General features: G+C 39.9%; 1 protein-coding gene across 2 annotated transcripts in view; it reads left to right on the plus strand.

The window, feature by feature from the left end:
* Positions 1-15,000, plus strand: part of LOC121716807 (estrogen receptor beta-2-like) — a 28,715-nt gene that overhangs the window by 10,404 nt on the left and 3,311 nt on the right. For both annotated transcript variants that reach the window (XM_042102510.1, XM_042102511.1), the window contains exons 5-6: positions 1,263-1,401; positions 12,154-12,287. In XM_042102510.1, the coding sequence (XP_041958444.1) occupies positions 1,263-1,401; positions 12,154-12,287 (273 nt within the window). The remainder of the gene's footprint in view (positions 1-1,262; positions 1,402-12,153; positions 12,288-15,000) is intronic.

Genomic DNA, 15,000 nt, shown 5'->3' on the forward strand with positions numbered 1-15,000 from the left:
TGGTTGGAGGTGTTGATGCTGTGTGTGTGTGTGTGTGTGTGTGTGTAGGCTTTGTGGAGTTGACCCTGTGTGACCAGGTGCGTCTGTTGGAGTGCTGCTGGTTGGAGGTGTTGATGCTGTGTGTGTGTGTGTGTGTGTGTGTGTGTGTGTGTGTGTGTGTGTGTGTGTGTGTGTGTGTAGGCTTTGTGGAGTTGACCCTGTGTGACCAGGTGCGTCTGTTGGAGTGCTGCTGGTTGGAGGTGTTGATGCTGTGTGTGTGTGTGTGTGTGTGTGTGTAGGCTTTGTGGAGTTGACCCTGTGTGACCAGGTGCGTCTGTTGGAGTGCTGCTGGTTGGAGGTGTTGATGCTGTGTGTGTGTGTGTGTGTGTGTGTGTGTGTGTGTGTGTGTGTGTGTGTGTGTGTGTGTGTGTGTAGGCTTTGTGGAGTTGACCCTGTGTGACCAGGTGCGTCTGTTGGAGTGCTGCTGGTTGGAGGTGTTGATGCTGTGTGTGTGTGTGTGTGTGTGTGTGTGTGTGTGTGTGTGTGTAGGCTTTGTGGAGTTGACCCTGTGTGACCAGGTGCGTCTCTTGGAGTGCTGCTGGTTGGAAGTGTTGATGCTGTGTGTGTGTGTGTGTGTGTGTGTGTGTGTGTGTAGGCTTTGTGGAGTTGACCCTGTGTGACCAGGTGCGTCTGTTGGAGTGCTGCTGGTTGGAGGTGTTGATGCTGTGTGTGTGTGTGTGTGTGTGTGTGTGTGTGTGTGTGTGTGTGTGTGTGTGTGTGTGTGTGTGTAGGCTTTGTGGAGTTGACCCTGTGTGACCAGGTGCGTCTGTTGGAGTGCTGCTGGTTGGAGGTGTTGATGCTGTGTGTGTGTGTGTGTGTGTGTGTGTGTGTGTAGGCTTTGTGGAGTTGACCCTGTGTGACCAGGTGCGTCTGTTGGAGTGCTGCTGGTTGGAGGTGTTGATGCTGTGTGTGTGTGTGTGTGTGTGTGTGTGTGTGTGTGTGTGTGTGTGTGTGTGTGTGTGTGTGTGTAGGCTTTGTGGAGTTGACCCTGTGTGACCAGGTGCGTCTGTTGGAGTGCTGCTGGTTGGAGGTGTTGATGCTGTGTGTGTGTGTGTGTGTGTGTGTGTGTGTGTGTGTGTGTGTGTGTGTGTGTGTAGGCTTTGTGGAGTTGACCCTGTGTGACCAGGTGCGTCTGTTGGAGTGCTGCTGGTTGGAGGTGTTGATGCTGTGTGTGTGTGTGTGTGTGTGTGTGTGTGTGTGTGTGTGTGTGTGTGTGTGTGTAGGCTTTGTGGAGTTGACCCTGTGTGACCAGGTGCGTCTGTTGGAGTGCTGCTGGTTGGAGGTGCTGATGCTGGGGCTCATGTGGAGGTCGGTGGATCATCCAGGAAAACTCATCTTCTGTCCTGACCTCCAGCTCAACAGGTAACTCACACACATACACACGCACACACACACACACACACACACATGCGCACACACACACACACACACACACACATATGCGCGCGCACACACACACACACATGCACACACACACACATCCACACACATGCGCGCGCACACACACACACACATGCGCGCACACACACACACACACACACACATGCGCACACACACACACATGTGCACACACACACACACACACTACACACACAAGTTGAAGTTCAAAGGCAAACTAGAAATGTAATGCCAGAGGAAATACAGTAGTGGATGGAAAGCTGCTGGCTTAATGTTGGTGGGAGATTGCTGAAAAAAAAATAAATCATTGAATCACACTTTTTAAACTATTAATTAAAAACTAGTCAAAATTTCCCCATAGACTTAACATGGGCTGATGACATCACATTAGAGCCGTTAAGCAATTAGAATCCTATGGCAGGTGTTCGGGCCACCTGCATCAACTGCCAGTCTCAGGCTTTAAGCATACAAACTGGCCCTATTAAGACTACACACCCTATTCAACTGCTTCCTCTGCCAAAAACTGTTTCAAAATAAAAGTCCTCACTATAATATTTTACTGTTAAACAATTTAACCCTTTAAACTACTGAACTTTTTAACTGTTCAGCCATTGTAACTGTTACTTATCATCAACTATGACTCCTACCCACTGTAGCTAGTTAGCATAGTTAGCATGTTAGCATTGCTAACATTGTTAACATTTTTAACAAAACTGCTAAAAATGATTAGCTAAGTTAGCTAGGTAACATGGTTAGCATAGTTAGCATGCTAGCATGTTAGCATGCTAGTTAGCATTTTTTGCAAAACTGCTAAAAATTATTAGCTAAGTTAGCTAAGTAACATGGTTAGCATAGTTAGCATGCTAGCATGTTAGCATGCTAGTTAGCATTTTTAGAAAAACTGCTAAAAATAATTAGCTAAGTTAACTAAGTAACATGGTTAACATAGTTAGCATGTTAGCATGCTAGTTAGCATAACTTTTAAAAAATGATTAGCTAGGTTAGCTAAGTAACATGGTTAACATAGTTAACATGTTAACATGCTAGTTAAAATAGTTAGCATACCTACTAAAAATGATTAGCTAAGTTAGCTAAGTCATATGGTAAGCATACTTAACATGTTAGCATGCTAGTTAGCATAGTTAGCATACCTACTAAAAATGATTAGCTAGGTTAGCTAAGTCACATGGTTAACATAGTGCTAGTTAGCATAACTACTAAAAATGAAAACATTAGCTAAGTTAACTAAGTTAAGTAACTTGGTTAACATTATTATCTTTGATAACATAGTTAGCATAACTGCTAGCAAACATTAGAGCCATTCCAACTGTCAGTTATCGTCAATTATCTACCTAAATAATTTAACCATTTAAATTATGGTTTAACCGTTCAATTAAATTTAACCGTTCAATCATTCCAACTATATTAAACCTTATCTACCAAGCAAGTAATTTAACTATATAAACTATCCACCTATTTAACTGCTCAGTCATTCCAACTATATTAAACCTCATCTACCTAGCAACCAATATAGTTTGTTTTTACTCTGTATGATATTTTACATCATATTTTTTGCATTTTCATGCACTGTATTTCCTTTAGGAAATGCTTTTCTAGTTATTATTCTTCTTCTAACGCAGCTAATGCAGCTTCAACCGTTTAACGTAGAAACTTCATTCAAACTTGCGTAGGTCTTACTTAGGATATGGGGGCTTTGTACTTTTCATCTTTGTAACTTTTATACTTTTTAAACTATTAATTAAAAACTACTCAAAATTTCCCCATAGACTTAACATGGGCTGACATCACAATGGACTAATTAACTTGATTTGCACCTGTATCATCTTCCAGCTGCTCATCTAGGCCCCATCAAAGAATCAGTTCAACTGATTGCACCTGTATCAACTGCTTTCTACTGAACTAGACCAACTCTCTCTGTGTTTCTCCATTCTACAAGGATATAAGACACATTTCATCCAACTTTCTATCCATTCATCCTCTTCAAACCATTCACTCATCCACCCATTAAACTATCCATCAACATCCATTAAACAATCTGCCTATCAACATCCATTCAACTTTCTGTCTATCAACATCCATTACACTATCTACATTTAACTTTTAAACTATATACTCTGTCTCAGGCTTTAAGCATACAATATGGCTCTATTAAGACTGCCGTTAGAATTAGAATCCTAGGCCAGGTGGCCAGGCCACCTGCACCCTATCAGTTTCTCAGGCTAACCTTTTAAACTATCCACCTATTTGACTGTTCAGTCAGTCCAACTATATTAAACCTCATCTACCTAGTTCAGTCATTCCAACTATATTAAACCTCATCTACCTAGCAAATAATTTAACCTTTTACACTATCCACCTATTTAACTGTTCAGTCATTCCAACTATATTAAACCTCATCTATCTAGCAAATAGTTTAACCTTTTAAACTATCCACCTATTTAACTGTTCAGTCATTCCAACTATATTAAACCTCATCTACCTAGTTCAGTCATTCCAACTACATTAAACCTCATCTACCTAGCAAATAATTAAACCTTTTAAACCATCCACCTATTTAACTGTTCAGTCATTCCAACTATATTAAACCTCGTCTACCTAGTTCAGTCATTCCAACTATATTAAACATCATCTACCTAGCAAATAATTTAACCTTTTAAACCATCCACCTATTTAACTGTTCAGTCATTCCAACTATATTAAACCTCGTCTACCTAGTTCAGTCATTCCAACTATATTAAAACTCATCTACCTAGCAAATAATTTAACCATTTAAACTATCCACCTATTTAACTGTTCAGTCATTCCAACTATATTAAACCTCATCTACCTAGTTCAGTCATTCCAACTATATTAAACATCATCTACCTAGCAAATAATTTAACCTTTTAAACCATCCACCTATTTAACTGTTCAGTCATTCCAACTATATTAAACCTCATCTATCTAGCAAATAATTTAACCTTTTAAAACCTCATCTACCTCATAACTGCTAAAATGATTAGCTAAGTTAGCTAAGTCACATGGTAAGCATAGTTAGCATGTTAGCATTGTTAGCATTTTTCCCAAAACTGCTAGAAAACATGAGCTAAGTTAACTAAGTAACTTGGTCAAAATAATTAGCTTTGTTAGCATAACTGCTAGCAAACATTAGAGCCATTCCAACTGTCAGTTATCGTCAACTATCTACCTACATAGAGCCTTTAAACTATTTGTCTATCAACACACATTAAACTATCAGTCTGTCAACAACTTTTAAACTATCTACATATAACTTTTAAACTTTCAACATTCATTAAACTATCTGTCTATTAAACTATCTACATTCAACTTTTAAACTGTCTACTTCTAAACTATCAACTTTTATTAAGCTATGCTATGTCTGTCCTAGCTTCATTTTCATTCTTTAGTGTTATTATTATTATTATTCCGCTGACGCTTTTTGTGCGTTTAATGCAGCTTCAACCGTTTAACATAGAAATTCAAACTGCGTTGCGTAGGTCTTACTTAGGTGACTTCAGCTATGTATTTTTCAACTTTGTAACTTTTATACTTTTTAAACTATTAATTAAAAACTACAAAAATGTCCCCATAGACTTAACATTGGTGATTATGACATCACAGTAGGGCACTTAGAATCCTATGCCAAGTGTTCCGGCCACCTCCAGCAAGCTCAAGCTTTAAGCATACAATCTGGCTCTTTTAAGACTACAGATCCTGTTCAACTGTTTCCTCTGCCCACAACTGTTTCAAAATAAAAGTCTCCACTACAATAATTCCCTATTAAATAATTTAACCATTTAAACTATCCAACTATTTCACTTTTTAACTATTCTAACTGTCAGTTATCATCAACTATGCCTCTAGCCTACTATATTAAACCGCCACCTACTGTACCTAGCAACCAATTTAGCAACCATTGAAATTAAGCATCTATGTAAGTTTCCATAGCAACCAAGATGATTATACTAGCAAACCACTGCCCACAACTGTTTTAAAATAAAAGTCATCACTACAATAATTCTATATTAAAAAATTTAACCATTTTAACTATCGAACTATTTAACTGTTCAGCCTTTCAAACTGTCAGTTGTCATCAACTATGACTCCCGCCAACTGTTACCTCTGCCCACAACTGTTTCAAAATAAAAGTACTCACTACAATAATTCCCTATTAAATAACCTAACCATTTTCACTATCCAACTATTTAACTGTTCGGTCATTCCAACTGTCAGTCGTCTTCAACTATGACTCCCCGCCAGCTTTTTTCTCTATCTGACCTCCATCTTTTTACTTAGATTATATTTTAGACAATATTTAACAATATTTCATTCAGAAGCCATTTTTGCATTTTCATGCACTCGTAATTCCCTGGAATTACATTCTCTAGTTCACCTATTCTGATTCTGAAGGAGAATACCTGCCTTTTGGAGAATATGATCGATCGTCTATTGACTGATAGTTACGGTGCGTCTGTGAATGGAGGTGCGTCTTTGCGACAGTGTCCACTAAGCATACCATGCTTATTTCGACCCTCTGCCCAACATAGCTGGAGGTGCCAGTGGCAATAGTTATGATAGTGTCCGTAATGGACGTGGTATAGACAGCAAGGGTTGTAAAAATAGGGCTCTGAAAAACTACAAAGTCACCCGCGATATCAAACTGATTTGACCAGGCTACTTTATTGTATAGTAGCATAGGGTTTGTGATTATAATAATAGTTTACTATTGTTGGTTTACATGTGACTGTTTTCCTGTTCATTTGTTATGTTGGAGAAATGACAAAAAAAGAAAGTAAAACTGCTCAAATATGTTCAACATCTAGTATTTACTGAAATGTGCATAATTCATGGTGGTTACCATCCAGTGACGTCATAATATGCAAATTCGAGGACTTTTACGGGCTTTTCCCAAATCACGAAAGTAACGTCGACGCAGCGGTATAGTAGCAGATAGTAGCATCCATCAGGCAAGTGTTATTTAAATAAACTCCTGGTGTACCTACAAACTTTTCAATGCCTCGTTTATGGGTAAAGAACATCCTGTTTTGTAAGTTGCGTACCATTCAGGGCATTATTAGTGGGGTCATCTACGAGCTCCTAAGTTGGTTCCATTACGCCTGCAGAAAGTCATTAGTTTCTGACAGCGCTACTCGACCAGGGTTGGACCAAGGGAGAACAGGTTCTGGGAGGGTGTTTGGCTCGGGGTCATGGTGCAAAGGACCCTAGGGTGAAATTACTCCGAACCATCGCTTTAAGTGCATAGTAATAATAACTAGAAAAGCATTTCCTGAAGGAAATACAGTGCATGAAAATGCAAAAAATATGATGTCAAATATCATACAGAGTAAAACCAAACTATATTGGTTGCTAGGTAGATGAGGTTTAATATAGTTGGCATGACTAAACAGTTAAATAGGTGGATAGTTTATATAGGTAAATGATTTACTTGGTAGATAAGGTTTAATATAGTTGGAATGATTGAACGGTTAAATAAGTGGATAGTTTAAATGGTTAAATTATTTAGGTAGATAGTTGACGATAACTGACACTTGGAATGGCTCTAATGTTTGCTAGCAGTTATGCTAACTATGTTAACAAAGATAATAATGTTAACCAAGTTACTATGCTAACTAGCATGCTAACCATGTGACTTAGCTAACTTATCTAATTATTTTTAGCAGTTATGCTAACTATGCTAACTAGCATGCTAACCATGTTACTTAGCTGACTTAGCTAATCATTTTAAGCAGTTTTGCTAAAAATGCTAACTAGCATGCTGACATGCTAACTATGCTAACCATGTGACTTAGCTAACTTAGCTAATCATTTTTAGCAGTTTTGCTAAAAATGCTAACTAGCATGCTAGCATGCTAACTATGCTAACCATGTTACTTAGCTAACTTAGCTAACTAGCTACAGTGGGTAGGAGTCATAGTTGATGACAAGTAACAGTTACAATGGCTGAACAGTTAAAAAGTTCAGTAGTTTAAAGGGTTAAATTGTTTAACAGTAAAATATTATAGTGAGGACTTTTATTTTGAAACAGTTTTTGGCAGAGGAAGCAGTTGAACAGGATGTGTAGTCTTAATAGGGCCAGTTTGTATGCTTAAAGCCTGAGACTGGCAGTTGGTCCAGGTGGCCCGAACACCTGCCATAGGATTCTAATTGCTTAACGGCCGTATTGTGATGTCATAATCATAATGTTAAGTCAATGGGGAAATTTTGATAGTTTTTAATTAATAGTTTAAAAAGTATAAAAGTTACAAAGCTGAAAAATACATAGCACCCATGTCCTAAGTAAGACCTACGTAACATAGTTTGAATGAAGTTTCTACGTTAAACGGTTGAAGCTGCATTAAACGCGTTAGAAGAAGAAGAATAAGAAGAAGCCTAGGAAGAACAGTACAGTGCATTTTCATGCACTGTAATAAGAAGAAGCCTAGGAAGAACAGTACAGTGCATTTTCATGCACTGTAATAAGAAGCCTAGGAAGAACAGTACAGTGCATTTTCATGCACTGTAATAATAATAATAAAGCTTTATTTGTATAGCACCTTTCATACACAGAATGCAGCTCAAAGTGCTTTACATTTGAAGCATGTAACACAATAATAGTCAGTCAGTCATTATCAATCACTTTTCTTTGCTGTTTATGTTATACTCAGCAACATATCAAAAATATAGAAAATGACATCATAAGACTGGCAGCCTTAACCCTCTTACCCCCCACAAGCACGCCATATGGCAACTGTGGCAAGGAAAAACTCCCATATTCCAGGAAGAAACCTTGAGCAGAACCTGACTTAATAGGGGGAGCCCATCTGCTTCTGGCTGGCTGCGCCCTCCAATAGTAGCAGATGTAGAATAATCTGAAAATGTAGTCTACAGGATAAGATGAGTTAACTAAAAGCTTTCCTGTACAGGTATGTTTTCAGATCTTTTTTAAAAATATTTACTGAACTCGCCTGCTTGATGTACAGAGGCAGGGTGTTCCATAGTTTGGGGGCATAATGGATAAACGCAGCTTCTCCACTTTGTTTGTGGAGCACTTTGGGTACGATTAAAAGATTAGAATTGGATGATCTAAGTTTCCTTTGTGGTTGATAAGATATTAAAAGCTCAGAGATATATGAAGGTGCTATGCCATTCAGAGCTTTGTAAGTAATTAACATAACCTTAAAAGCAATTCTATAGGAAATAGCGAGCCAGTGCAGTTCAGCCAACACAGGGGTGATGTGTTCTCTCTTCTTAGTCTTAGTTAAAAGTCTAGCCGCAGAGTTCTGTATGAGTGCCAATTTCTTTAGATGTTTTTTGGGAAGACCAGTGAAAAGTGCATTGCAGTAGTCTAACCTGCTAGTGATAAAGGCGTGAATTAGTTTTTCTGCATCTTGTTGAGTTAAAAAGGGCCGCACTTTGGCAATGTTTCTCAAGTGGAAATAGGCTGTCTGAGTAACTTTACTGATATGGGGCTTAAAACTTAACTCTGCATCTAAGATGACACCGAGGCTTGTTACTTTTGGGTTGACCTGGTGTGCCAAGTTCCCCAGATTACTAAGAATAATATCTCGCTTTAGTTTTGGTCCAACCAGAAGTACCTCTGTTTTGTCATCATTTAGTTTCAAAAAGTTTTTGCTCATCCACTGATTAATGGAGGTTAGGCATGCAGTGAGGGAGCAAAGGCCATCTGGGTTAGTTGGCTCCACAGAAAGATACAATTGGGTATCATCTGCGTAGCTGTGGAAGTTTACATTATGCTGACTTATGACGTTTCCCAATGGAAGCATATATAGAGAAAATAGCAGGGGACCAAGGCAGCTCCCCTGGGCCACACCAAAAGGCAAGTCATGTTTTTCAGATACATGATCTCCTAGACCGATATAAAAATCTCTGCCAGTAATGTAGGTTTGAAACCAGTTTAGAGCATTATCAGAGAGACCCACCCACTTCGCAAGGCGGTGAATTAGGATGCTATGATCAATGGTGTCAAATGCCGCACTCAAATCCAGAATAAGGATTGAGACTTTGTTTGAGTCGGTAGCTAGTCTGAGATCATTGACTATCTTTACTAGAGCCGTTTCTGTGCTGTGATTTGATCTAAAACTTGATTGGAATTTTTCAAGGATACTGTTTTCGTTGAGGAAGGTATTTAACTGATTGCAAACAACTTTTTCAAGTACTTTGCTCAAAAACGATAGATTTGATATAGGCCTGTAGTTGCTCAGATTGGTATGGTCAAGATTTGACTTTTTAAGTAAAGGTTTCACAACAGCGGTTTTAAAAGCAGTTGGAAATATACCTGTTTCTAATGAGGTATTTATTACCTTGAGAAAAAAGGGAGCTAAGCCATCATATACTTTTTTGAGGAATGTAGTAGGGATTGGATCTAAAACACATGTTGAGGAGCCGGTTTGAGTTATAATTTTACCAAGCTCAGATTGAGTAATAGTGCTAAAGGACCTTAATTTTGGGGGGCTGTTTTTGGGTGTACTATCAAACATATTACTTGTGTTACCAATAGCCTCCCTTATAGAAATGACTTTGTTTTTGAAGAAGTCTGCAAATTCTTCGCATCTTAGAGAGGATGCCTGACTGAGTGTATCAAAAGGTGTTTGATGCAATAGCCTATCAATGGTAGAGAACAACACCCTAGAGTTTCCACTGTTTTCAGCAATTACCTTAGAGAAGTGGTTCCTCCTCTCATTCCGAATAGCTCTATTATAATTTGCAATTTTTTCTTTTAGAATGGCACGGTGAACCTGTAACTTAGTTTTTCTCCATGTTCTCTCAGCTTTCCTACATGATCTTTTTAGATCATGGATATTTTCGTTCATCCAAGGTGTCAGTTTGCTACAGGGCCTTTTTTTAGTCTTTAAGGGTGCCACTCTGTCAAGCAGAGCGCCTAATTCACGATTAAGAGCCTCTACCATTTGATCAATGGGATGATGTAAAATATCTAAATTTATGGAGTCTATAAGAGCTATGAACTGCTGTTCTGCTCTAATGTCCAAGAGTCGCGATTTGATTGCAATTTCGGGATGAATTTTTGGAGTATGTAGTACAATATTAAAAGATACACAATGATGATCAGACATATTTATATCATTTACTGATAAGTCTGTGACTTCTATCCCTCTGGAAATGACTAGATCGAGGGTGTTGCCAAGGTTGTGGGTGGGTCCTGTAACATGCTGCTTTAGCTCTAAACTGTCCAACACATTAAGGAACTTACTGGCTTTAGCATCAGTTGTCTTATTGACATGAATATTGAAGTCGCCATTTACAATTATCCGATCATAGCTAGTGATGATGAGCGACATAAGTTCAGAAAACTGGTCGAGAAAGCCAGTCCATAGTTTAGGAGGGCGGTATAAGGTTAATAGAAGTACAGCTGGGTCAGCCTTCAGAGTGAGGGCAATATACTCAAAGGAAGCGAATTCGCCAAAGTTGACTCGTGTGCAACTATATTTGTTTGAGAGAATGGAGGCAATTCCACCACCTCGTTTGCCTTGTCTAATTGAGTGGAAGAAATGATAATTTGGGGGACAAGTCTCAACAAGAACAGCTTCGCTGTCTGAAGTCAGCCAGGTTTCAACAAGAAACAGAAAATCCAATTTTTTTTCACTAATAAAATCATTGATTGCAAAGGTTTTGGTAGTAAGTGCACCTATATTTAGTAAACCCATGTTAGCTGAAAATGCCTCTGGCTTTTGAGGAATATGCTGAGGTATGGAAAGAATATTTGTTAGGTTTCTAGTTTTAAATTTGTCTTTTCTTTTTACTATACGTTGGGTAGAAATCAACGTTGGAATAGAACTATAAGCATAAGTCATGCTATTGCATGACACAGCTTGATCTATGGTAGTAGTATTGTATGTTACCCTGCAGAAAACATTCTCAGACAGTAATAGAAAGTGTCAACGCTAACGCTTTTTTTAAAAGAAGGCAAAATCCGAACCGAACCATGACTTCTGTGAACCGTTACACCCCTAGTGTGTGTGTGTGATGAGTGTGTGTGTATGTATGTGTGTGAGAATGTGAGTGTGTGTATGTATGTGTGTGTGTGTGTGTGTGTGCGTGTGTGTATGTGTGTGTGTGTGTGTGTGTGCGTGTGTTTGCATGTGGTGTGTGTGTGTGTGTGTGTGTGTGTGTGTGACACCAGGGCTTCAGTGTGCTGTTAGAAGATGAAAGGACAATAAGAGCGTCTTTCCTCAAGGCCGTCAGAGACTAATCATTTAGTCTAACGCTAATCTCCCTCAGCCGCCCAGATATACCACATGCACCAGGGTGGGTGGGTGTGTGTGTGTGTGTGTGTGTGTGTGTGTGTGTGTGTTTCAGAATCTATGTTTTGTCCTTCAGGTAACTGATGCGTCATAAGTTATATTTGGTGGGTTTCTTTTCAAAGTTTGAAGTGGAGATATCCTGCCTGTATGTGTGTGTGTGTGTGTGTGTGTGTGTGTGTGTGTGTGTGTGTGTGTGTAATTTAGGCTCTTTTTCAGGGTGATGATGGAAAATCACTGATGTCATTTCATCTCCTCTCCTCCTCCTCCCCCTCTCTCCTCCTCTCCTCCTCTTTCTCTCCCTCTCTCCCTCTCTCTCTCCCTCCCCCTCTCCTCCTCTCTCTCTCTCTCTCTCTCCTCTCTCTCCCCCTCTCCTCCTCTCCTCCTCCTCTCCTGCTCCTCTCTCTCTCTCCGGTAGGGATGAGGGCCACTGTGTGGAGGGCATGGTGGAGATCTTTGACATGCTGCTGGCGGCCACTGCCCGCTTTAGGGAACTCAACCTGCAAAAGGAGGAATACATCTGCCTCAAAGCCATGATCTTGCTCAACTCCAGTACGTCTCTCCCTCTCTCTCCCTCCCTCCCTCCCTCTCTCTCTCTCTCCCTCCCTCCCTCTCTCTCCCTCCCTCTCTCTCTCTCTCCTTGTGTGTGTGTGTGTGTGTGTATAAGGAGGAATACATCTGCCTCAAAGCCATGATCCTGCTCAACTCCAGTACGTCTCTCCCTCTCTCTCCCTCCCTCCCTCTCTCTCTCTCTCTCTCTCTCTCCCTCCCTCCCTCTCCCTCCCTCCCTCCCTCTCTCTCTCTCACTCTCTCTCTCTCTCTATTTCTCTCTCTCTCTCTCTCTCTCTCTTCAATTCAATTCAAATTCAAAATGCTTCATTGGCATGACAAATAAGACATTCGTGTTGCCAAAGCAGTCATACAAAGTATGGAGGGAACATGGAATAAGACACAGAAAAGCTAAGTGTCTATATGTGTAGACTAGGTGTATACTGTAGGTGTACACAATATCACAGTATAATATATATATACATAGACATAAGTGTACAATATATTACAGTATAACAATAACAACACAGAAACATAATATATATATATATACACACACACATATACGTACACATATACGTACATACATGTGCAGATGAGCATAGCTTTAGAACAGGACAATATATATATATATTCTCTATAGGGATAAGAATATAAATATAAATAAATGAAGCAAAATAAAATTAAGTTATGCTAGAGTCTCTCAGCTTATGACAGTGTGAAATGTATCTTGCTGCTAGAGGGGCTGAATGTCCCTCTCCTGAAAGGATAGCCAGTTTTTCATGTGTGCCCATGGCTTCAAAGTTTGGGTAATATGTTTTAAGACTAGGGAAAGATGCATCTCTTATGTCTTTATATTTATCACAGTGAAGAAGAAAGTGCTCCTCTGTCTCAACCTTCCCTGTCTGGCAGTGACCACATATTCTTTCCTCTTTGGGCAGCCAGGTTTTCCTGTGCCTGCCTGTTTCCACTGTAAGATTGTGGTCACTTAGCCTGCACTTGGTCAGTCAGGCACTGCTTTCATATCTCTGACAGAGGAGAGATACTCTGCCAATTTATATTCTCGATTTAGGGTCAGGTAGAAATTTTTGACACTAATTGCTGATTTGGAAGCAGTACTGGTCTGAGCATGTTGTATATTAGTGTTTGTTATGGAGTTAGTGAGCTTCAGTACCAGCTGGCACAAGAGGCTCTTATTAGGGCTCAGTCCCTGGGTTTTTAGGGCCTCAAAATGGAGTGGATTTTTTGGACTTGATTTTAAGTGCATCCAGAATTTCAGTGCTCGTTTTTGGATAGGTATTGCCAATGGGTAACGGCCTAATTCTGCCCTACATGCATTGTTTGGTGTTTTTGTTTGGACTTTAAGTATAAATCGACAGAATTCTGCATGTAGGGCTTCTGTTGGATGCTTGTCCCATGCAGTGTAGTTATGCATGCTGAGTGGACCCCAAACTTCACTTCCGTACAGCGCAATAGGCTGTATTATGCTGTCAAATAATTTGCACCAGATTGATATTGGTATATTTATATTGTAAAATTTAGATTTTATTGCATAGAGGGCTCTGCGGGCTTTTTCTTTGAGTGCATTCACTGCCATGCTAAAACTTCCTGATGCAGTAATGGCCAGACCGAGGTAAGTATACTGCATCGTGTGCTCTAGGGCGGTGCCACCAAGAGTGAACGTGTGTCTGTGTTCCTGACATGTGGGTTTCTTTTGAAAAATCATGACTTTTGTTTTTGTTGGGTTTACTGACAGGGCCCAGGTCCAGGGCCTCTCTCTCTTTCTCTCTCTCCCCCTCTCTCTTTCTCTTTCTCTTTCTCTTTCTCTTTCTCTCTCTCTCTCTCTCTTTCAATTCAATTCAAGGTAGTTCTATTGGCATGACAAATATTTCTTTGCATTGCCAAAGCAAGACATCAAACAATACAATACAGACCATACAATAGATAAGACATTTAAACATATAAACTGGTGTGTGTGTGTGTATGTGTGTGTGTGCGTGTGCGTGTGTGTATCTCATGTGCTAGTGTATAGTGTTTTCTTTGTGTGGTGTTCACAATGGTGAGGATAGGTGTATAGTGTATAAGTATAAGTATATATACTCTTTTGATCCCGTGAGGGAAATTTGGTCTCTGCATTTATCCCAATCCGTGAATTAGTGAAACACACTCAGCACACAGTGAACACACAGTGAGGTGAAGCACACACTAATCCCGGCGCAGTGAGCTGCCTGCTACAGCGGCGCTCAGGGAGTAGTGAGGGGTTAGGTGCCTTGCTCAAGGGCACTTCAGCCGTGCCTACTGGTCGGGGTTCGAACCAGCAACCCTCCGGTTACAAGTCCGAAGCGCTAACCAGTAGGCCACGGCTGCCCCAAAAAAGCCTTGCCCATGGTACCTCTGGGTTTCGAACCGGGATCCTCGGATCCAAAGGCGAGTGCTGTACCCCTAGACCAGTGGTTCTCAACCTTTTTTCAGTGATGTACCCCCTAACCAGTGCAAAGCATTTTTAGTTGAGAAAAAAAGACTTAAAACAGAGCGCTGTGCCATCAGTGTCTGATTTATTAAACTTTGGAACTGATAAACACATACAAAATTCAAACATTTGGAAAAAAAAAATATTTTGAACATTTTAAAAATGATTGTATATTTTGCAAATTATATATATATTTTAAAATCTCACGTACCCCCTGGAGTGCCTTCACGTACCCCCATTTGAGAA

Source organism: Alosa sapidissima, chromosome 1 (assembly GCF_018492685.1).
Source record: "Alosa sapidissima isolate fAloSap1 chromosome 1, fAloSap1.pri, whole genome shotgun sequence".
In the NCBI taxonomy this organism is placed as follows: domain Eukaryota; kingdom Metazoa; phylum Chordata; class Actinopteri; order Clupeiformes; family Clupeidae; genus Alosa; species Alosa sapidissima.